Genomic DNA, 25056 nt, shown 5'->3' on the forward strand with positions numbered 1-25056 from the left:
ACACACCCACCCACCAATTATAAAAATTAGCTTAGCAAAATCAGAAGTCTTTCTCACAATTACACAATCTAAAATGGTGCCTATTACCAGTCAGTTCTAGCTGATACAGTAGACAGCAGTGTGTTTCAGCTCCAATGTTCTAAAGGGACAATGGGCAGAGGCAGGTCTGTCTGCTGATTGGCTGGTACTAGGAGTGAAGTGACCTGGGTAATGGCAGGGCGGAGACGTTTCCTGTCGGCTCGTTAGTAAGTACCTGGCAGAAGGTCACTCCACTATCCTCTCTCACTCTGCCGCTCTCTGTCACTCTCGCTCTCCCTGTCACTCTTACTCTCCCTCTTTCACTTTCTGTCAGTCACGCTGCCTACCTTGCAACTTCTCTTTCCTTAATTATTTTTTCCTCTAATTCCCTCTCACTGAAAGTCCATTGCCCTCTCTCCCTCTCATCCACTATCTATCTCCCTCAACATCTCCCTCTCATCCACTATCTATCTCCCTCTCACCCACTATCTCTCTCTCACCCACTATCTGTCTCCCTCTCACCCACTATATATCTCCCTCAACATCTCCCTCTCACCCACTATCTATCTCCCTCTCACCCACTATCTCCCTCTCACCCACTATCTCTCTCACCCACTATCTGTCTCCCTCTCACCCACTATATATCTCCCTCAACATCTCCCTCTCACCCACTATCTATCTCCCTCTCACCCACTATCTCCCTCTCACCCACTATCTCTCTCACCCACTATCTGTCTCCCTCTCACCCACTATATATCTCCCTCAACATCTCCCTCTCACCCACTATCTATCTCCCTCTCACCCACTATCTATCTCCCTCTCATCCACTATCTATCTCCCTCTCATCCACTATCTATCTCCCTCTCATCCACTATCTATCTCCCTCTCATCCACTATCTATCTCCATCTCATCCACTATCTATCTCCCTCTCATCCACTATCTATCTCCCTCTCATCCACTATCTATCTCCCTCTCATCCACTATCCATCTCCCTCTCACCCACTATCTATTCCCTCAACATCTCCCTCTCAACCACTATCTATTCCCTCAACATCTCCCTCTCATCCACTATCTCCCTCAACATCTCCCTCTCATCCACTATCCATTTCCCTTAACATCTCTGTCTCATCCACTATCCATCTCCCTCTCATCCACTATCCATCTCCCTCAACATCTCCCTCTCATCCCCTATCCATCTCCCTCTCATCCACTATCTATCTCCCTCAACATCTCCCTCTCATCCACTATATATCTCCCTCTCATCCACTATATATCTCCCTCTCATCCCCCATCTATCTCCCTCTCATCCACTATCCATTTCCCTTATCTCCCTCTCAGGCTAACTTTTTCAAGCAGAAATTCGCATCTTGTAGCTCTAACTCCAAAACGTTTTGGGACACTGTAAAGTCCATGGAGAACAAGAGCACCTCCTCCCAGCTGCCCACTGCACTGAGGCTAGATAACACGGTCACCACTGATAAATCCATGATAATCGAAAATTTCAGTAAGCATTGCTCAACGGCTTCCTCCTGGCTACTCCAACCCCAGCCAACAGCTCCGCCTCCCCCGCAGCTACTCACCCAAGCCTCCCCAGCTTCTCCTTCACCCAAATCCAGACAGCAGATGTTCTGAAAGAGCTGCAAAACCTGGACCCATAAAAATCAGCTGGGCTAGACAATCTGGAACTATCCGCCGCCATTGTTGCAACCCCTATTACCAGCCTGTTCAACCTCTCTTTCGTATCGTCCAAGGTCCCTAAAGATTGCAAAGCTGCCGCGGTCATCCCCCTCTTCAAAGGGGGTGACACCCTAGACCCAAACTGTTACAGACCTATATCCATCCTGCCCTGCCTATCTAAAGTCTTCGAAAGCCAAGTTAATGAACAGATCACTGACCATTTCGAATCCCACCGTACTTTCTCCGCTGTGCAATCCGGCCACGGGTGCACCTCAGCCACGCTCAAGGTACTAAACGATATCATAACCGCTATCGATAAAAGACAGTACTGTGCAGCCGTCTTCATCGACCTGGCCAAGGCTTTCGACTCTGTCAATCACCGTTTTCTTATCAGCAGACTCAATAGCCTTGGTTTTTCTAATGATTTACCAACTACTTTGCAGACAAAGTTCAGTGTGTCAAATCGGAGGGCATGTTGTCCGGACCTCTGGCAGTCTGTATGGGGGTACCACAGGGTTCAATTCTCGGGTCGACTCTTTTCTCTGTATATATCAATGTTGTCGCTCTTGTTGCAGGCGATTCACTGATCCACCTCTACGCAGACGACACCATTCTGTATCCTTCTGACCCTTCCTTGGACACTGTGCTAGCTAACCTCCACACGAGCTTCAATGACATACAACACTCCTTCCGTGGCCTCCAACTGCTCTTAAAACCAAATGCACGCTTTTCAACTGACTATCCTACCGATCCTCAACTTCGGCAATGTCATCTACAAAATAGCTTCCAACACTCTACTCAGCATACTGGATGCAGTCTATCACAGTGCCATCTGTTTTGTTACCAAATCATCTTATACCACCCACCACTGCGACCTGTATGCTATGGTCGGGTGGCCCTCGCTACATATTCATCGCCAGACCCACTGGCTCCAGGTCATCGAAGTCTATGCTAGGTAAAGCTCCGCCTTATCTCAGTTCACTGGTCACGATAACAACACCCACATTCCAGCAGGTATATCTCACTTACAGGTATATCATCCCCAAAGCCAACACCCCATTTGGCTGCCTTTCCTTCCAGTTCTCTACTGCCAGTGACTGGAATGAATTGCAAAAATCGCTGAAGTTGGAGACTTTTATTTCCCTCACCAACTTTAAACATCAACTACCTGAGCAGCTAACCGATCGCTGAAGCTGTACATAGTCCATCTGTAAATAGCCCACCCAATCTACCTACCTCATCCCCATACTGTTTTTATTTTATTTACTTTTCTGCTCTTTTGCACACCAGTATGTCTACTTGCACACAATCATCTGCTCATCTATCACTCCAGTGTTAATCTGCTAAATTGTAATTATTTGCTCCTTGGCCTATTTATTGCCTACCTCCTCATGCCTTTTGCACACACTGTATATAGACTTTTTTTTCTACTGTGTTATTGGCTTGTGTATTGTTTACTCCATGTGTAACTGTGTTGTTGTCTGTGTCACACTGCTTTGCTTTATCTTGGCCAGGTCACAGTTGCAAATGAGAACTTGTTCTCAACTTGCCTACCTGGTGAAATAAAATTTAAAATAAACTCTCTCTCATTCAACATCTCCCTCTCATCCACCATCCATCTCCCTCAACATCTCCCTCTCATCCACTATCCATCTCCCTCAACATCCATTATCCATCTCCCTCTCATACATTATCCATCTCCCTCAACATCTCCCTCTCATCCACTATCTCCCTCCACATCTCCCTCTCATCCACCATCCATCTCCCTCAACATCTCCCTCTCATCCACTATCCATCTCCCTCAACATCCATTATCCATCTCCCTCTCATACATTATCCATCTCCCTCAACATCTCCCTCTCATCCACTATCTCCCTCCACATCTCCCTCTCATCCACTCTCCATCTCCCTCTCATCCACTCTCCATCTCCCTCTCATCCACTCTCCATCTCCCTCTCATCCACTCTCCCTCTCATCCACTCTCCATCTCATCAACTATCCATCTCCCTCTCATCCACTATCCATTCTCCCTCTCATCCACTATCTCCCTCAACATCTCCCTCGAATCCACTCTCTCTCATTCAACATCTCCCCTCTCATCCACTATCTCTCATTTCACCGTCTTTCTCTTGTCTTTCCACTCTCCCACAATCTGCCGCCAAAGCAAATAGAGATAATCACAGTTCATTGATCATGGTGTGTGTATATGTTTGAGCAGCACGGTCTGTAAACACAACCCCAGTGGACCAGTGATTGATGTTTTTTTTAAATGTTTTATTTAACCTTTATTTAACTAGGCAAGTCAGTTAAGAACCAATTCTTATTTACAATGACGGCCCATGTTCAGGGGCAGAACGACAGATTTTTACCTTGTCAGCTAAGGGATTCGATCCAACAACCATTTGGTTACTGGACCAACGCTCTAACCACTAGAATACCTGCTATGTGTAGTTGCCTACTAACAGGGGGTGGGTGCACATGTGTGTGTGATTGATTATATCAAATCACACACACAACCCCCCTCCACATGTTGTTACGTTGCAGCCTTATTCTAAAATGGATTCAATTGTTTTTTTCCCTCATCAATCTACACACAATACCCCATAAGGACAAAGCAAAAACAGGTTTTTCCAACATTTAGCTAATTATTTAACTTAAACATTACTTTGACATAAGGATTCAGACCATTTAACTCAGTACTTTGTTGAAGCACCTTTGAAGTCGATTACAGCCTCGACTCTTCTTGGGTATGACGCTACAAGCCAAATTTTATTAGTCACATGCGCCGAATACAACAGGTGAAGACCTTACAGTGAAATGCTTACTTACGAACCCCTAACCAACAATGCAGTTTCAAAAAAATATGGATAAGAATAAGAGATAAAAGTAACAAGTAATTATTAAAGAGCAGCAGTAAAATAACAATAGCGAGACTATATACAGGGGGGTACCGGTACAGAATCAATGTGCTGGGGCACCGGTCAGTTGAGGTAATATGTACATGTAGGTAGAGTTATTAAAGTGACTATACATAGATGACGACAGAGATTAGCAGTGGTGTAAAGAGGGGGGGCACTGCAAATAGTCTGGGTAGCCATTTGATTAGATGTTCAAGAGTCTTATGGCTTGGGGGTAGAAGCTGTTTAGAAGCCTCTTGGACCTAGACTTGGCACTCCAGTATCGCTTTATGTGTGGTAGCAGAGAGAACAGTCTATGACTGGGGTGGCTGGAGTCTTTGACCATTTTTAGGGCCTTCCTCTGACACCACCTGGTATAGAGGTCCTGGATGACAGGAAAATTGGCCCCAGTGATGTACTGGGCCGTCCACACTACCCTCTGTAGTGCCTTGCGGTTAGAGGCCGAGCAGTTGCCATACCAGGCAGTGATTCAACCAGTCAGGATGCTCTTGATGGTGCAGCTCTATAACCTTTTGAGGATCTGAGGACCCATGCCAAATCTTTTCAGTCTCCTGAGGGGGAATAGGTTTTGTTGCGCCCTCTTCACGCCGTGCCCTCTTTATCTGCATACCATGCTTCTACATTCACTCAACCTCTCTATGTCACCTATATCTACGTCTAATCTATAGTATGCACAGGCAGACAGGCATGTCTGCCTTATCAACACTCTTCCGTGTGTCTGTTTGTTTGAGATGTGGAGCGTGTGTGTGTTTGTGTGTAACTGTGTTATCTCCAATACTTCCAGTTAAAACCAGTGTCTCATCTGGACATGGTAGATCACTGGAGCTGGAGAGAGAGACTGGCAGCACCACGGGAGATAGAAGACTAAGGTTTATCAGGGAAATGTCTCAAGGAAGGCTTCAAAGGTCTACATACATGTATGCGAGCACACACACACACACAACACACACACACACACACACACACACACACACACACACACACACACACACACACACACACACACACACACACACACACACACACACACACACACACACACACACACACACACACACACACACACACACACACACAAGGTCTCAATGTCCCTGATAACCAGCCCATGCTATCTGTGCATCGCCAGTGTGTTTGGAGAGAGAGAAGACATCAAACCGTCTGAGAAATTAACCAGAGGGGAGGGAGGGTGAAAAGGACAGAACGAGAGATCGGGATGGAGGAGTAGTCAGGTAACTCGAGATCCAAGGGTTTATCCAACGTTGTAAATTGCTCCCAAGGATGAACCAGACTTGTGAAGGTCTAGAATTGTTTTCTGAGATCTTGGCTGATTTCTTTTGATTTCCACATGATGTCAAGCAAAGAGGCACTGAGTTTGAAGGTAGACATTGAAATACATCCACACAGTGGCGTGCCGTGGGCCTGGGGCCTGGGCCTTCAGTGAGGTCCTACACAGTCCCACCCGAATTAATCCACCTCTTATTACCATCATTATGATGCCATGGCTCTAGACACGATACATTTAGACAGAAACGCAGTATAAAACCAGGCGTTGCGTCAACTTGAAATGTACATTTTTATTCATAGAATTGCAGGGGAAGAGTACAATACCTTTTCATTGTGCAGCTCCCATTGCCCTGCGCGCTTGTTCGTTGAGCTGTAGATCCACTCGGGTGTCCCCAAAAGTTTTCAAAAGCACCATTGCTTGTAAGTGCCCAGCCGTGTCTCATTGCTGCCTTGGTTAGACAACTCAAGTTTGCAAAGCCAGTGTGGCTCCAAACACCAAATATATCACTTGCAAATAATAGGCATTCCCAGCAGTACAGTTTGCAGTGCTTCTCGGAGCCTGTGAGACATTGATAGCGCTCGTAGTTGGAACTTTGAAAGTGGCGAACGAACCCCTTTCCCGCCTGTGACAGGCTTTGTAGCGTCGGCGTCGACCTCTCCTGACAATGTCTAACTTTTCTTGAAAAGTTTGTCTCGAGAATGGCGTTATAATTATATCCTTGACCAAATCGATATCTTCTCCTCATTCCGCCATTGTGGGTTAAAAAAAACAGCTTAGTAGTACGCAAATTAATTAGTTTATCAAATTCAGTTTCCTAGTTCTAAGGTTTGCATAAACCTGGGGCTGGAAACAGTGCAACCAAGAGGAAAGCTATGAAATGAAGAGTATAACTCTTACTCTGGGGAATCATTTAATACATATTTGTGGAAAAATATATATTTTTAAAGTTATATTCTGATGATGTTTAGGCCAGCAGAGAAGGCCTTGCTGGCCCTGACGGCCCACCACTGCATCCACAGGTACATCTCCAATTGACTCAAATTATGTAAATTAGCCTATCACAAGCTTCTAAAGCCATGACATTATTTTCTGGAATTTTCCAAGCTGTTTAAAAGGCACAGTCAACATAGTGTATGTCAACATCTGACCCACTGGAATTGTGATAAAGTTAATTATAAGTGAAATAAATCTGTCTGTAAACAATTGTTGGAAAAATGACTTGTGTCATGCACAAAGTAGATGTCCTAACCGACTTGCCAAAACTATCGTTTGTTTACAAGAAATTTGTGGAGTGGTTGAAAAAACAAGTTTTATTGACTCCAACCTAAGTGTATGTAAACTTCCGACTTCAACTGTATATGTGTGTGTGTATATATATATGTGTGTGTGTGTAGACTAGTTCTGTGTGATTGTCTGGTAAACAACCCCACCCCTATCACTGTCTCCCCAACCATGAGGTGTGTCATGTGTTCACTTTATCTTTTTACACACACACACACACACACACACACACACACACACACACACACACACACACACACACACACACACACACACACACACACACACACACACACACACACACACACACACACACACACACACACACACACACACACACACACACACACACACACACACACACACACACACGGCTTAGCAGTGAAGACAGACATTTAGCCAGTGGGGTGTAGGAACAGCAGTACGGCCTCAAGTCTTCAGATCATTGAGATGATAACACCCCTGACAAAGACTTCCAGACAGACACACATCTCCCCTCTTTATCTTCACATCCCTTTGTCACATCCCTCCTTTTTTCTGCTCCGGTCTTCTCCTGTCAGAGATCAAGAGCTTTAGGGGATCTAACATGGCCAGACGGCAGAACAGATCAGAAGGGAGAATAAAGAACGACGAGAACAAAAGGTATTCACATCGACATGAGCCGATACCCTTTTCTGACATGGTGATGATCGGACAAAATCCCCCTAGATACTGATCTAATGTCTGTTTTTCTGTTCCCTCCCTTACGGTTACAAATAGAATATAGGGAGGGTAAGCTGATCCTAGATCTGTCCCCAAGGGCACCAGTTTATATTGATTTAACTAGGCAAGTCAGTTAAGAACAAATTCTTATTTACAATGATGGCCTACACCGGTCAAATCCGGACGACGCTGTGCCAATTGTGCGCCGCCCTATGGGATTCCTAATCATGGCCAGTTATGATACAGCCTGTGTTAAAGCTCTATTGACTACACATACTGTATTCCACCACAAATGAGCCAGAGGGAGCAATGATATGAAAATAAATAAAGTCTCAAGAATGAATCATGGAATCTAATACTCTAGCTTGTTATTAGGCTGGTGCATATTCTGCTCTTGAATCGTGTATTTCACTCTGAGAACACACAGCAGTAGCAGGGAATGCCTGCTAAATATAAATATGCAAATGTAAAACATTTAAAATAGACAATGTGTGCACGTTGGGGTCGTGGGGGGTAAATGTGTGTTGGTGAGAGAGGTAGATATTGAAACCTGCTGCAGCAAACGTAAACCCCTGTCTTCAACAAGCCAGGCACCAAGTATTCCTTCACACTACAATGGTGTGTGTGTGTGTGATACACTGCACTGACAAAACGAGGAAAGAGTAAGAGAGATGAGAGAGATACAGAGAGAGTGAAAGAGAGAGTTAAAAAGAGAGAGAAATACAGAGAGAGAAAGAGAAAGAAAAAGAGAGATACAAAGAGAGGGAGAAAGCAAGAGAGAGGTTGTCATTGCGACATGATACATTGAATAAAAACATTGCTGTTCTAGAACTGCATATTCTTCCAATGTGAAAGACCTTCTGAGAGGTCACACCTATTACCTTTTGCTAAGATCACTTTAGAGGTCACAGCTATTTGTGGTCCCACATCCCTACACAGCTTCACTCAACCAAATGCACCATTCACCTTGTGTGTGTGTGTGTGTGGGGGGGTGTTACATTATGTGTCTTACCTGTGGGTGGATGACTCTGTCAATGCTCTTCAGGGCAGTGTCTGGGGAGGGGGGAGAGCAGTCTGGAGTAGGCCCCGTCGGTGAGGAGTTGTTCCTATGGTTACACAGCTCCGGCTCAGTCACCGTTACCTGGGGAGAGTGGCCTTGAAAGAGAGAGAGAAAGGGAGAGAGGGGGGTGGAGCGAGAGGCAAGAGAAGGGGGGTTAGATTTAATTAAGCCTGGATCAAATGAAGAGCAATCCAAACAGAGAGACAGAACAGCAGGTATCAGCAGGTAGCAGCAGACAGCAGGTATCAGCAGGTATCAGCAGACAGCAGGTATCAGCAGGTAGCAGCAGACAGCAGGTATCAGCAGACAGCAGGTATCAGCAGGTAGCAGCAGACAGCAGGTATCAGCAGGTAGCAGCAGACAGCAGGTATCCATGGAGGGTCAAGGCTGCAATGCATTTCCACTGGAGTTCAGATGTGAACCTCCGATGTGGCAGCTGCCATGTGCACTCAAATGGCCAACCAACTGAGGACATCTTTCTCTCTGTCTTAACTGTCTCACACACACACACACACACACACACACACACACACACACACACACACACACACACACACACACACACACACACACACACACACACACACACACACACACACACACACACACACACACACACACACACACACACACACACACACCTCTGGAGGAGTGAGAGAGGAAAGAGTGGCCTGACGAGGACTCAGATGTCAGAGTTGATTTCCCCAGTGTGTGATCAGTTAGGGAGAAAATAAGAAACAGAGGGAGGAGAGGAAAGAGGGAGGAGAGGAAAGAGAGGGAGGAGAGGAAAGAGAGGGAGGGGAATCGAGTGCAGAGGGTGGACAGAATCGAATTTCTCACCCACATGAAAAGGGAAAAACCATCCATTTCAATCAGCAGCCAACAAGAGAGATGTACACACGCTCCCACAAGTGTGTGTGTGTGTGTGTGTCCGTGCACGTGTAGTCTATCCGTCAGTCCTTGTCGTGCTACACAAACATACAGATGCTCAAATATTTGTCCAATTATACCTTGACACAGACATGGGGAATCACACTGAGGTATCCTTCTCAAGAGGACCAGACGGACACGTTATGTCCCGGGGGTCAAAACAAAAAGTGGCCTAATTAGTAGCATTCTGTGTTTTCCCAAGCAAAAGTGACTGCTTTTGATAAAAACACTTCTCTGCCTTTCTAATTAAAAAATGTTAGAAAGAAAATGTACACAGAACCTGTCAAAAAACTCCTTCCAGAGTTTTTCTTAATTTTGGACTATTTTCTACATTGTAGAATAATAGTGAAGACAACACATGTGAATCATGTGTGCAAAACTGTCATAAAGGCAAAGGGCTTTGAAGAATCTAAAATCTAAAATATATTTTCATTTGTTAAAACACTTTTTTGATTACTACATGATTCCATGTGTTATTTCATAGTTTTAACATCTTCAATATTATTCCACAATGTAGAAAATAGTACAAATATAGAAAAACCCTTGAATGAGTAGGTGTCCAAACTTTTGACTGGTACTGTATATTTGATGGAAAATGTATGTTGTATGATTCTGGAGGATGCAACATGCTGCCTTGATGACAACATGACCGAGCACCACAGATGACTGTTCCATTTGATAATATAGCTCCCCCCTCCCCTCCTTTGCCCGGTTCCCTGTAGCTCAGTATATTCAAAACACCCCAGTGACTCACAAGGCGCTTGTCTGTCGTCATTGTGCTTGTAAACAAACACCACGTTACTGGGGACGACCGGTAAGCTTCATAATGAAAAACTATGTGACAGGTGACATGAAGAACGTGATATTCTCCTAACGCAGGACTTTCCAACCCTGTACCTGGAGAGCTACAGTCCTGTAGGTTTGAACTCCAACCCTGTGCCTGGAGAGCTACAGTCCTGTAGGTTTGAACTCCAACCTTGTTCCTGGAGAGCTGTACAGTCCTGTAGGTTTTAACTCCAACCCTGTACCTGGAGAGCTACAGTCCTATAGGTTTTAACTCCAACCCTGTACCTGGAGAGCTACAGTCCTGTAGGTTTTAACTCCAACCCTGTACCTGGAGAGCTACAGTCCTGTAGGTTTTAACTCCAACCCTGTACCTGGAGAGCTACAGTCATGTAGGTTTTAACTCCAACCCTGTTCCTGGAGAGCTACAGTCCTGTAGGTTTTAACTCCAACCCTGTTCCTGGAGAGCTACAGTCCTGTAGGTTTTAACTCCAACCCTGTTCCTGGAGAGCTACAGTCCTGTAGGTTTTAACTCCAACCCTGTTCCTGGAGAGCTACAGTCCTGTAGGTTTTAACTCCAACCCTGTTCCTGGAGAGCTACAGTCCTGTAGGTTTTAACTCCAACCCTGTACCTGGAGAGCTACAGTCCTGTAGGTTTTAACTCCAACCCTGTACCTGGAGAGCTACAGTCCTGTAGGTTTTAACTCCAACCCTGTACCTGGAGAGCTACAGTCCTGTAGGTTTTAACTCCAACCCTGTTCCTGGAGAGCTACAGTCCTGTAGGTTTTAACTCCAACCCTGTTCCTGGAGAGCTGTAAAGTCCTGTAGGTTTTAACTCCAACCCTCTACCTGGAGAGCTACAGTCCTGTAGGTTTTAACTCCAACCCTGTTCTTGGAGAGCTACAGTCCTGTAGGTTTTAACTCCAACCCTGTTCCTGGAGAGCTACAGTCCTGTAGGTTTTAACTCCAACCCTGTACCTGGAGTGCTACAGTCCTGTAGGTTTTAACTCCAACCCTGTACCTGGAGAGCTGTACAGTCCTGTAGGTTTTAACTCCAACCTTGTTCCTGGAGAGCTGTACAGTCCTGTAGGTTTTAACTCCAACCCTGTACCTGGAGAGCTACAGTCCTGTAGGTTTTAACTCCAACCCTGTACCTGGAGAGCTACAGTCCTGTAGCTTTTAACTCCAACCTTGTTCCTGGAGAGCTGTACAGTCCTGTAGGTTTTAACTCCAACCCTGTACCTGGAGAGCTACAGTCCTGTAGGTTTGAACTCCAACCCTGTACCTGGAGAGCTACAGTCCTGTAGGTTTGAACTCCAACCCTGTTCCTGGAGAGCTACAGTCCTGTAGGTTAACTCCAACCCTGTTCTTGGAGAGCTACAGTCCTGTAGGTTTTAACTCCAACCCTGTTCCTGGAGAGCTACAGTCCTGTAGGTTTTAACTCCAACCCTGTTCATGGAGAGCTACAGTCCTGTAGGTTTTAACTCCAACCCTGTTGCTGGAGAGCTACAGTCCTGTAGGTTTTAACTCCAACCCTGTTGCTGGAGAGCTACAGTCCTGTAGGTTTTAACTCCAACCCTGTTCTTGGAGAGCTACAGTCCTGTAGGTTTTAACTCCAACCCTGTTCCTGGAGAGCTGTAAAGTCCTGTAGGTTTTAACTCCAACCCTCTACCTGGAGAGCTACAGTCCTGTAGGTTTTAACTCCAACCCTGTTCTTGGAGAGCTACAGTCCTGTAGGTTTTAACTCCAACCCTGTTCCTGGAGAGCTACAGTCCTGTAGGTTTTAACTCCAACCCTGTTCCTGGAGAGCTACAGTCCTGTAGGTTTTAACTCCAACCCTGTTCCTGGAGAGCTACAGTCCTGTAGGTTTTAACTCCAACCCTGTACCTGGAGAGCTACAGTCCTGTAGCTTTTAACTCCAACCTTGTTCCTGGAGAGCTGTACAGTCCTGTAGGTTTTAACTCCAACCCTGTACCTGGAGAGCTACAGTCCTATAGGTTTTAACTCCAACCCTGTACCTGGAGAGCTACAGTCCTGTAGGTTTTAACTCCAACCCTGTACCTGGAGAGATACAGTCCTGTAGGTTTTAACTCCAACCCTGTACCTGGAGAGCTACAGTCCTGTAGGTTTTAACTCCAACCCTGTACCTGGAGAGCTACAGTCCTGTAGGTTTTAACTCCAACCCTGTTCCTGGAGAGCTACAGTCCTATAGGTTTGAACTCCAACCCTGTTCCTGGAGAGCTGTAAAGTCCTGTAGGTTTTAACTCCAACCCTCTACCTGGAGAGCTACAGTCCTGTAGGTTTTAACTCCAACCCTGTTCTTGGAGAGCTACAGTCCTGTAGGTTTTAACGCCAACCCTGTTCCTGGAGAGCTACAGTCCTGTAGGTTTTAACTCCAACCCTGTTCCTGGAGAGCTACAGTCCTGTAGGTTTTAACTCCAACCCTGTTCCTGGAGAGCTACAGTCCTATAGGTTTTAACTCCAACCCTGTTCCTGGAGAGCTACAGTCCTGTAGGTTTTAACTCCAACCCTGTACCTGGAGAGCTACAGTCCTGTAGGTTTTAACTCCAACCCTGTACCTGGAGAGCTACAGTCATGTAGGTTTTAACTCCAACCCTGTACCTGGAGAGCTACAGTCCTGTAGGTTTTAACTCCAACCCTGTTCCTGGAGAGCTACAGTCCTGTAGGTTTTAACTCCAACCCTGTTCCTGGAGAGCTACAGTCCTGTAGGTTTTAACTCCAACCCTGTTCCTGGAGAGCTACAGTCCTGTAGGTTTTAACTCCAACCCTGTTCATGGAGAGCTACAGTCCTGTAGGTTTTAACTCCAACCCTGTTCCTGGAGAGCTACAGTCCTGTAGGTTTTAACTCCAACCCTGTTCCTGGAGAGCTACAGTCCTGTAGGTTTTAACTCCAACCCTGTACCTGGAGAGCTACAGTCATGTAGGTTTTAACTCCAACCCTGTACCTGGAGAGCTACAGTCCTGTAGGTTTTAACTCCAACCCTGTTCCTGGAGAGCTACAGTCCTGTAGGTTTTAACTCCAACCCTGTTCCTGGAGAGCTACAGTCCTGTAGGTTTTAACTCCAACCCTGTTCCTGGAGAGCTACAGTCCTGTAGGTTTTAACTCCAACCCTGTTCCTGGAGAGCTACAGTCCTGTAGGTTTTAACTCCAACCCTGTTCCTGGAGAGCTACAGTCCTGTAGGTTTTAACTCCAACCCTGTTCCTGGAGAGCTACAGTCCTGTAGGTTTTAACTCCAACCCTGTACCTGTTCCTGAGAGCTACAGTCCTGTAGGTTTTAACTCCAACCCTGTACCTGGAGAGCTACAGTCCTGTAGGTTTTAACTCCAACCCTGTACCTGGAGAGCTACAGTCCTGTAGATTTTAACTCCAACCCTGTTCCTGGAGAGCTACAGTCCTGTAGGTTTTAACTCCAACCCTGTTCCTGGAGAGCTACAGTCCTGTAGGTTTTAACTCCAACCCTGTTCCTGGAGAGCTACAGTCCTGTAGGTTTTAACTCCAACCCTGTACCTGGAGAGCTACAGTCCTGTAGGTTTTAACTCCAACCCTGTACCTGGAGAGCTGTACAGTCCTGTAGGTTTTAACTCCAACCTTGTTCCTGGAGAGCTGTACAGTCCTGTAGGTTTTAACTCCAACCCTGTACCTGGAGAGCTACAGTCCTGTAGGTTTTAACTCCAACCCTGTACCTGGAGAGCTACAGTCCTGTAGCTTTTAACTCCAACCTTGTTCCTGGAGAGCTGTACAGTCCTGTAGGTTTTAACTCCAACCCTGTACCTGGAGAGCTACAGTCCTATAGGTTTTAACTCCAACCCTGTACCTGGAGAGCTACAGTCCTGTAGGTTTTAACTCCAACCCTGTACCTGGAGAGCTACAGTCCTGTAGGTTTTAACTCCAACCCTGTACCTGGAGAGCTGTACAGTCCTGTAGGTTTTAACTCCAACCTTGTTCCTGGAGAGCTACAGTCCTGTAGGTTTTAACTCCAACCCTGTACCTGGAGAGCTGTAAAATCCTGTAGGTTTTGACTCCAACTCTAATCTAGAGCATATAATAATGAGCTGGTTGATACCTGAATCAGGTCAGTTACAACAACTGGGGTTGGAGCGAAAACCTACAGGGGGCAGCGCTTCATCAACAGGGTTGTAGAGCCATGTCCTAACGTACTGCTCAAGTTGACTGCAGGCATTTACTTAAAAAGTAGCGACAAATATATAACATCAAATAACATTTTATTGGTTGCATACACATATTTAGCAGATGTTATTGCGGGTGTAATGAAATGCTTATTATTCAAATATAAACTCAGCAAAAAAAGAAACGTCCTCTCACTGTCAACTGCGTTTATTTTCAGCAAACTTAACGTGTAAATATTTGTATGAAAATAACAAGATTCAACAACTGAGACATAAACTGAACAAGTTCCACAGACCGACTAGCATCACCACCCTGGATGGTTCCGACCTTGAATATGTGGACATCTATAAGTACCTAGGTGTCTGGCTAGACTGCAAACTCTCCTTCCAGACTCATATCAAACATCTCCAATCGAAAATCAAATCAAGAGTCAGCGCTCTATACCGCAACAAAGCCTCCTTCACTCACGCTGCCAAGCTTACCCTAGTAAAACTGACTATCCTACTGATCCTCCACTTCGGCGATGTCATCTACAAAATTGCTTCCAACACTCTACTCAGCAAACTGGATGCAGTTTATCACAGTGCCATCCGTTTTGTCACTAAAGCACCTTATACCACCCACCACTGCGACTTGTATGCTCTAGTCGGCTGGCCCTCGCTACATATTCGTCGCCAGACCCACTGGCTCCAGGTCATCTACAAGGCCATGCTAGGTAAAGCTCCGCCTTATCTCAGTTCACTGGTCACGATGGCAACACCCATCCGTAGCACGCGCTCCAGCAGGTGTATCTCACTGATCCTCCCTAAAGCCAACACCTCATTCGGCCGCCTTTCGTTCCAGTACTCTGCTGCCTGTGACTGGAACGAACTGCAAAAATCGCTGAAGTTGGAGACTTTTATCTCGCTCACCAACTTCAAACATCAGCTATCTGAGCAGCTAACCGATCGCTGCAGCTGTACATAGTCTATTGGTAAATAGCCCACCCATTTTCACCTACCTCATCCCCACAGTTTTTATTTATTTACTTTTCTGCTCTTTTGCACACCAATATCTCTACCTGTACATGATCATCTGATTATTTATCACTCCAGTGTTAATCTCCAAAATTGTAATTATTCGCCTACCTCCTCCTGCCCTTTGCACACATTGTATATTGACTCCCCTTTTTTCTACTGTGTTATTGACTTGTTAATTGTTTACTCCATGTGTAACTCTGTGTTGTCTGTTCACACTGCTATGCTTTATCTTGGCCAGGTCGCAGTTGCAAATGAGAACTTGTTCTCAACTAGCCTACCTGGTTAACCTCTTGCTCCTACCTGACACGCAGGCGTCCCATCTAGACATCTGGAAATGCAAATGTGCTAAATGCTAATAGCACTCGTTAAAACTCAAACGTTCATTAAAATACACATGCAGGGTATTGAATTAAAGCTACACTCGTTGTGAATCCAGCCAACAAGTCAGATTTTTAAAATGCTTTTCGGCGAAAGCATGAGAAGCTATTATCTGATAGCATGTAACACCCCAAAAGACCCGCAGGGGACGTAAACAAAATAATTAGCATAGTCGGCGCTACACAAAACGGAAAATAAAATATAAAACATTCATTACCTTTGACCATCTTCTTTGTTGGCACTCCTAGATGTCCCATAAACACTATTGGGTCTTTTTTTCGATTAAATCGGTCCATATATAGCCTAGATATCGATCTATGAAGACTGTGTTGATCAACGAAAAAAATAGCGTTTTATAACGTAACGTCATTTTTTTAAATTAAAAAAGTCGACGATAAACTTTCACAAAACACTTCGAAATACTTTTGTAATGCAACTTTAGGTATTAGTAAACGTTAATAAGCGATCAAATTGATCACGAGGCGATGTATATTCTATAGCTGTACGTCTGGAAATAATGTCCGGGTAAATCTCAACCAAAATATCCGGTCGGAGACCTGAAGAAATGGGCTGTCTCTTGTTCGTTTGACCAAGAAACAAATCGTAGGCAAATGACAAGACTGTTGACATCGTGTGGAAGCTGTAGGTATTGCAACCTCGGCCCCATTTAATGTGGTTCACCTTTATCAATCGGTTGAAGTGGCGCATGGATATATTTTTCCATTTTCAGTGATCAGATTTTCCTGCACTTTTCGATGAAACACACGTTCTGTTATAGTCACAGCCGTGATTTAACCAGTTTTATAAACGTCTGAGTGTTTTCTATCCACACATACAAGTCGCTCTGGATAAGAGCGTCTGCTAAATGACTTAAATGTAATGTAAATGCATATGCATATACTATATTCCTGGCATGAGTAGCAGGGTGCTGAAATGTTGTGCGATTTTTAACAGAATGTTTCGAAAAAGTAGGGGGTAGGAGTAACAGGTTAAATAAAGGTGAAATAAAAAAAATAAAAAATGTGACTAACAGAAATGGAATAATGTGTTCCTGAACAAAGGGGGGGATCAAAATCAAAAGTAACAGTCAGTATCTGTGGTGTGGCCACCAGCTGCATTAAGTACTGCAGTGCATCTCCTCCTCAAGGATATTTGGATTTTTACAAATTATCTTTGAAAGATAGGGTCCTGAAAAAGGGATGTTTCTTTTTTTGCTGAGTTTATATTGAAATGTATTATAAGAAATTGTTTCAATAGTATTGATGGTATTGAAAAGCTCAAATCTGGACATCGAACCGTTGTTCCCCTCTAATCAGGGACTGATGTAGAGCAGGGACACCATTAATGTATCAGGTAGAACAGAAAGCCAGTAGGCTCTTGACCTCGTATGTTAAGTCTTGAATACCCCTGGTACATACAGTATACCATCCAAACCTATCTGGGAGGAAGAAAGTGTTTGTATGAGAAGATAGGTAGAGAGACAGAGATAAACAGAGAGGGGGGGGGGTGATCAGAGGGATAAATATAGACCGATATGGTATTTTCTATTTTCTTGTAGAGTAAATAAGCCTGTCAGCACTGATGATTGAGGTGAGGGTGTGTGTGTGTCACAAAGACAGTCTGAGGGAGGTAGTTGATGGGAGAGGTAGAGAAAGAGCGGGCTATATAAGATAGAGAGATACAGCAGAGAGAGGAACGAGAGGGAGGAAGAAAGTGTTTGTATGAGAGGGAGAAGATAGGTAGAGAGACAGAGAAAGGGGGAGACAGAGAGAAACAGAGAGAGGGAGGAGAAAGGGGGAGACAGAGAAAGGGGGAGACAGAGAGAAACAGAGAGGGAGAAGATCGGTAGAGAGACAGAAAAAGGGGGAGACAGAGAAAGGGGGAGACAGAGAGAAACATAGGGAGATGATAGGTAGAGACAGAGAAAGGGGGAGACAGAGAGAGAGAGAGAAGATAGGTAGAGAGACAGAAAAAGGGGGAGACAGACAAAGGGGGACACAGAGAGAGAGAAGATGGGTAGAGAGACAGAAAAAGGGGGAGACAGACAAAGGGGGACACAGAGAGAGAAGATGGGTAGAGAGACAGACAAAGGGGGAGCCAGAGAGGAACAGAAGATAGCTAGAGAGATAGAGAAAGGGGGAGACAGACAAAGGGGGAGACAGAGAGAAACAGAGAGAGAGAGAGAGAGAGAGAGAGAGAGAGAGAGAGAGAGAGAGAGAGAAGCAATCAGAGGTATAAATATAGACAGATATGGTATTTGTCTGTAGAGTAAATAAGCCTGTCAGCACTGATGATTGGTGAGAGGGGGTGTTTGTGTGTGTGTGTGTGTATTACAAAGACAGTCTGTGTGTTAGCAGCACAGACAGACCAGTATGTGTTCATAAGCCAGACCAGCTGTACAGCTAGTTAAAGCAGGCATGCAGTACAACAGGGTACCCCAACTGGCGGCACGTGGGTGATTTTATTTGCCCCCCCCAAATATTTATGAGCAAAATGTTACTTGTTAGACATAAAAGACTGTAAAAAGACCAGCAAATCCGTTCATACTGATTTTAATTTAGGAAATCTGTTACAAAGTATTCCCACGCATAATATGTGATTGTATACCAATCTATTCAAGTTTTGAAATGATTATGTTCTAGTCAAATATTATATCTGTTTGGGCTTCTTGCAGTCTAGAATTGATTTATAATTATGTTCCGGCCCCTCGACCATCTGCTCAAGAAACAATATGCCGTGGCTGAATCTAGTGGATGATCCCTGCTGTACAGTATGTACTGGTGGGATATTATCCTGGGGCAATATCATTTATCACTCCAGTGTTAATCTGCAAAATTGTAATTATTCGCCTACCTCCTCATGCCTTTTGCACACATTGTATATAGACTCCCCTTTTTTTCTACTGTGTTATTGACTTGTTAATTGTTTACTCCATGTGTAACTCTGTGTTGTCTGTTCACACTGCTATGCTTTATCTTGGCCAGGTCGCAGTTGCAAATGAGAACTTGTTCTCAACTAGCCTACCTGGTTAAATAAAGGTGGAAAAAAAATATATATAGGGTGTGTATGTATGTACTGGTGGGATATTATCCTGGGGCTATACAGGGTGTGTATGTATGTACAGTATGTACTGGTGGGATATTATCCTGGGGCTATACAGGGTGTGTGTGTATGTATGTACTGGTGGGATATTATCCTGGGGCTATACAGGGTGTGTGTGTATGTACAGTATGTACTGGTGGGATATTATCCTGGGGCTATACATGGTGTGTGTGTATGTACAATATGTACTGGTGGGATATTATCCTGGGGCTATATAGGGTGTGTGTGTATGTATGTACTGGTGGGATATTATCCTGGGGCTATACAGGGTGTGTGTGTATGTACAGTATGTACTGGTGGGATATTATCCTGGGGCTATATAGGGTGTGTGTGTATGTACAGTATGTACTGGTGGGATATTATCCTGGGGCTATACAGGGTGTGTGTATGTACAGTATGTACTGGTGGGATATTATCCTGGGGCTATATAGGGTGTGTGTGTATGTACAGTATGTACTGGTGGGATATTATCCTGGGGCTATACAGGGTGTGTGTGTATGTACAGTATGTACTGGTGGGATATTATCCTGGGGCTATACAGGGTGTGTGTGTATGTACAGTATGTACTGGTGGGATATTATCCTGGGGCTATACAGGGTGTGTGTGTATGTACAGTATGTACTGGTGGGATATTATCCTGGGGCTATACAGGGTGTGTGTGTATGTACAGTATGTACTGGTGGGATATTATCCTGGGGCTATACAGGGTGTGTGTGTATGTACAGTATGTACTGGTGGGATATTATCCTGGGGCTATACAGGGTGTGTGTGTGTACGTACAGTATGTACTGGTGGGATATTATCCTGGGGCTATATAGGGTGTGTGTGTGTACGTACAGTATGTACTGGTGGGATATTATCCTGGGGCTATATAGGGTGTGTGTGTGTATGTACAGTATGTACTGGTGGAATATTATCCTGGGGCTATATAGGGTGTGTGTGTATGTACAGTATGTACTGGTGGGATATTATCATGGGGCTATACAGGGTGTGTGTGTATGTACAGTATGTACTGGTGTGATATTATCCTGGAGCTATATAGGGTGTGTGTGTATGTACAGTATGTACTGGTGGGATATTATCATGGGGCTATATAGGGTGTGTGTGTATGTACAGTATGTACTGGTGGGATATTATCCTGGGGCTATATAGGGTGTGTATGTATGTACAGTATGTACTGGTGGGACATTATCCTGGGGCTATATAGGGTGTGTGTGTGTGTGTGTGTGTGTGTGTGTGTGTGTGTGTGTGTGTGTGTGTGTGTGTGTGTGTGTGTGTGTGTGTGTGTGTGTGTGTGTGTGTGTGTGTGTGTGTGTGTGTGTGTGTGTGTGTGTGTAGTATGTACTGGTGGGATATTATCCTGGGGCTATATAGGGTGTGTGTGTGTGTGTGTATGTACAGTATGTACTGGTGGGATACTATCCTGGGGCTATATAGGGTATGTGTGTATGTACAGTATGTACTGGTGGGATATTATCCTGGGGCTATATAGGGTGTGTGTGTGTATGTACAGTATGTACTGGTGGGATATTATCCTGGGGCTATATAGGGTGTGTATGTATGTACAGTATGTACTGGTGGGACATTATCCTGGGGCTATATAGGGTGTGTGTGTGCAGTATGTACTGGTGGGATATTATCCTGGGGCTATATAGGGTGTGTGTGTATGTATGTACAGTATTTGTGTGTTTGTTTGTTTGGGCTTATGCGCGTATTTGGGTTAATGCGTGTGTGTACAGCTGTACAGCTCACATGCTCCCAATGCCATACCCCATTAACCAATTACAGTTAAGCTCCCACTATTGTGTCGCAGAATGCACCAATTACAGTTAAGCTCCCTCTACTGTGTCGCAGAATGCACCAATTACAGTTAAGCTCCCTCTACTGTGTCGCAGAATGCACCAATTACAGTTAAGCTCCCAGTACTGTGTCGCAGAATGCACCAATTACAGTTAAGCTCCCTCTACTGTGTCGCAGAATGCACCAATTACAGTTAAGCTCCCTCTACTGTGTCGCAGAATGCACCAATTACAGTTAAGCTCCCTCTACTGTGTCGCAGAATGCACCAATTACAGTTAAGCTCCCTCTACTGTGTCGCAAAATGCACCAATTACAGTTAAGCTCCCTCTACTGTGTCGCAGAATGCACCAATTACAGTTAAGCTCCCAGTACTGTGTCGCAGAATGCACCAATTACAGTTAAGCTCCCTCTACTGTGTCGCAGAATGCACCAATTACAGTTAAGCTCCCTCAACTGTGACGCAGAATGCACCAATTACAGTTAAGCTCCCTCTACTGTGTCACAGAATGCACCAATTACAGTTAAGCTCCCAGTACTGTGTCGCAGAATGCACCAATTACAGTTAAGCTCCCTCTACTGTGTCGCAGAATGCACCAATTACAGTTAAGCTCCCTCTACTGTTAAGCTCCCAGTACTGCAGAATGCACCAATTACAGTTAAGCTCCCTCTACTGTGTCGCAGAATGCACCAATTACAGTTAAGCTCCCTCTACTGTGTCGCAGAATGCACCAATTACAGTTAAGCTCCCTCTACTGTGTCGCAGAATGCACCAATTACAGTTAAGCTCCCTCTACTGTGTCGCAGAATGCACCAATTACAGTTAAGCTCCCTCTACTGTGTCGCAAAATGCACCAATTACAGTTAAGCTCCCTCTACTGTGTCGCAGAATGCACCAATTACAGTTAAGCTCCCTCTACTGTGTCGCAGAATGCACCAATTACAGTTAAGCTCCCTCAACTGTGTCGCAGAATGCACCAATTACAGTTAAGCTCCCTCTACTGTGTCACAGAATGCACCAATTACAGTTAAGCTCCCAGTACTGTGTCGCAGAATGCACCAATTACAGTTAAGCTCCCTCTACTGTGTCGCAGAATGCACCAATTACAGTTAAGCTCCCTCAACTGTGTCGCAGAATGCACCAATTACAGTTAAGCTCCCTCTACTGTGTCACAGAATGCACCAATTACAGTTAAGCTCCCTCTACTGTGTCGCAGAATGCACCAATTACAGGTCTGCCTCTCAATTCTACATCTCATACAGGATTGTCCTTTAGTGTCGATTGTGCAACAAAAACAACATGCTACTTTGAAACAGCTATAGTACACACACGGAATAGGCTTGAGAACCTCCAGCCGGACAGGAGGAGAGGGGGAGCCCAGATACTTCACACCCAGGGAAAGAGCATCCAAACTGGGCTTCCAGAGAGCCAAACCCACTCTCTCTGGAACTATCCTAACACAGCTTGACACAACACAGCAAAACAAAAGCTTGCACCACAACTGGGCACCTGACAAAACGCTTACACACACACACACACACACACACACACACACACACACACACACACACACACACACACACACACACACACACACACACACACACACACACACACACACACACACACACACACACACACACACTTTTCTCTGTCTTTATCGGTGTGTCCACGCTTTAACTTTAACCTATGAAACGTCTGAGCCTCAGATCTGAAAGAGCGTTTACGAACATGAAATGTTGTGCAATTCTAACAGCCCATAATTTGGAGGGGGTGATTCTAGTCATTTGATGTTCAGCTGTCTGTGGATCAATAGGCCCAGAACTTTCACAACTTTCAGCTCAATGCCACTATCATAGCAATCTAAAACCATTTCAGAGATGTGCTATCTTGCTCTAGTGATACCGCACCATAGCTATCGAAAACAATTTCATTTGATGGCTATTATCTTGGCCCTTTTCATATCACAGATCAGTGGTTTTCAGAATGGATTTGGAAGTTTTCTTGTGAGTAACCTAGTAAACAAAAACAATGTTTCAAGCCAGGATCAGCCGCTGAAGGAATAAGCCTTGAGCTAAAAGTTTGCAGAGGCTTTATCCCAACCATTTTGATGTTTATTTTTATTTTTATAATTGAACAATTGCTGGAGACCCACAGGGTGTGTATGGTTTTGTTCCAGCCTTGCACTAACTAACAACAACAACTGCTTCAACTAATCAACTTATGAACAAACAGCTGACTGTCATAAATACTTCAACCCCGATCCAAGTATACCTTAGGTACTTCAAGATTTTGAGTTGATATTTTTTTGCTCAGTAGAAGCAGAGTTATTAGCCTAGTAATATTGTATAGGCTGTGTTCAAACCTTGTCTGCCCTCTTGATATGAAAAGCATATTGTACCATCTGTCTCCTACCGTTTGGTCTTATGATAATTTGACTGTGTTCAGCCTTTCCATACTGATAATAATATCCATCTTGGTAGTATTCCACAACCCCAGCCTCTGACTCTAGAGAGATATGGTGTTGACTCTGTATGCATGAACACAGGTGGTTGGTCAATTAGATGTGAATATTCATGAGCAGTTCACCACTCCTCATTAATGATTCAAACAAAATGGCTGCCAACAAGTGGCGGGGAAAATCTCAGAGCGCGGGAGGGAGGAGTGAAAGTGTGTGTGTGTGTGTAACGTGTGTGTATGCCTCACGATTCCTCCCACACCCCACCCCTCCTTGCCCCCTTGCCCATACTCAATGGGGCGTGACTGTTCTAATGGCAGAGCCTGGAGAGTTAGTTGTGCTTCTTATTTCGTGTTGTCGTTGGTTAGTCTGAGCACAATTACCCAAATGTCACCTCCAGAGCTTCATCACGGGGGGAAATGGACTGGAACAGAACGACATCTTTGCTTTAGCTTCAGGGAAAGAAGGGAAGGAGGATAAAGGAGGGGGAGCAGAGAGGAGTGGAAGCATTGGATCGGAGGAAGGGAGGAGTAGATGCTGTGGGAGGGTCAATTGAAAGTGAAAGTTTGTGTGTGTCAAGAAGCATTTTCTGGTGTGTGTGTGTGTGTATTTGGTGTGTGTGTGTGTGTGTGTATGTGTGTGACTGCAGTGGCCCATGTGTTTACCCTGGGAGTCGATAGCTATTACCGCTAACCACTTAGCGGTGATAGCTAGCCGTCTGTCTCCCGCCCTGTACGTGATTGCAGGCCTCGAAGCCTCATTGCCATTATATTAAGACACCTTGCTTTCAAAAGACCCATAATATCCCTGTCTGTGGGCTCCTTTATTCGCTGTTACATTATACAGTATATAAGAGTCCCTTACTATTCTAGCTGTTTGCTAAATGTAACTGCATGGGAACAGATTGCTACTGTGCTGTGTCTTCCCCCCATTGACACTTCCTGTTGTGCTGAAGAGGTTTCATTATGCAGTATGTGTAGCCTATGTGCTTCTGCAGCCACATCTGGATGCTTTCTGCAGCCTTCTCTCTCTCTAGATACACTGACAGGGGAAACTGCAAGGCTAAGACATAATGCATACTGTGAGACAGCATGGTTATTTTTGGTGCACGCTACTGACTTAGTCATCATCTCTGAGGACAAGTTAGTAGTCCCTATTCCCCAGCCAGGAAGGTCTGCAGTAGCGGACAGTAAGGAGATAGATCTGCCTGTTGTGCTGCCAGCTAACTCTACAGTATAGGACATGTAGGTTTCCTTTAAAGCTGCTACTGTCTGTTGCGCTGCCAACTAACTGCAGCATAGGACAGCATGTGACTGGGCTAGGGTTGAATACTGGGAACCGGGTTACTGAGATTTCCTGTCCAAACTCCACTCTCTTTTCCCTGGATATATAACTGCGAGGAAACGGTATATTATAATAAATGATTTCTATGATCAGCATGAAATGGAACTATTAAATGATGTGCCATGTCTCAATCTAGCTTCTCTACAGCCTT

The 25056-nt window shown here is 44.8% G+C and overlaps 1 protein-coding gene across 1 annotated transcript in view; it reads right to left on the bottom strand.

Moving 5' to 3' along the window:
* Positions 1-25056, bottom strand: part of LOC124013588 (ankyrin repeat and sterile alpha motif domain-containing protein 1B-like) — a 474760-nt gene that overhangs the window by 155392 nt on the left and 294312 nt on the right. The window contains 1 exon segment of the mRNA XM_046327903.1: positions 8895-9037. Within this exon segment, the coding sequence (XP_046183859.1) occupies positions 8895-9037 (143 nt within the window).

This window comes from Oncorhynchus gorbuscha, linkage group LG25, assembly GCF_021184085.1.
Source record: "Oncorhynchus gorbuscha isolate QuinsamMale2020 ecotype Even-year linkage group LG25, OgorEven_v1.0, whole genome shotgun sequence".
Lineage (NCBI taxonomy): Eukaryota > Metazoa > Chordata > Actinopteri > Salmoniformes > Salmonidae > Oncorhynchus > Oncorhynchus gorbuscha.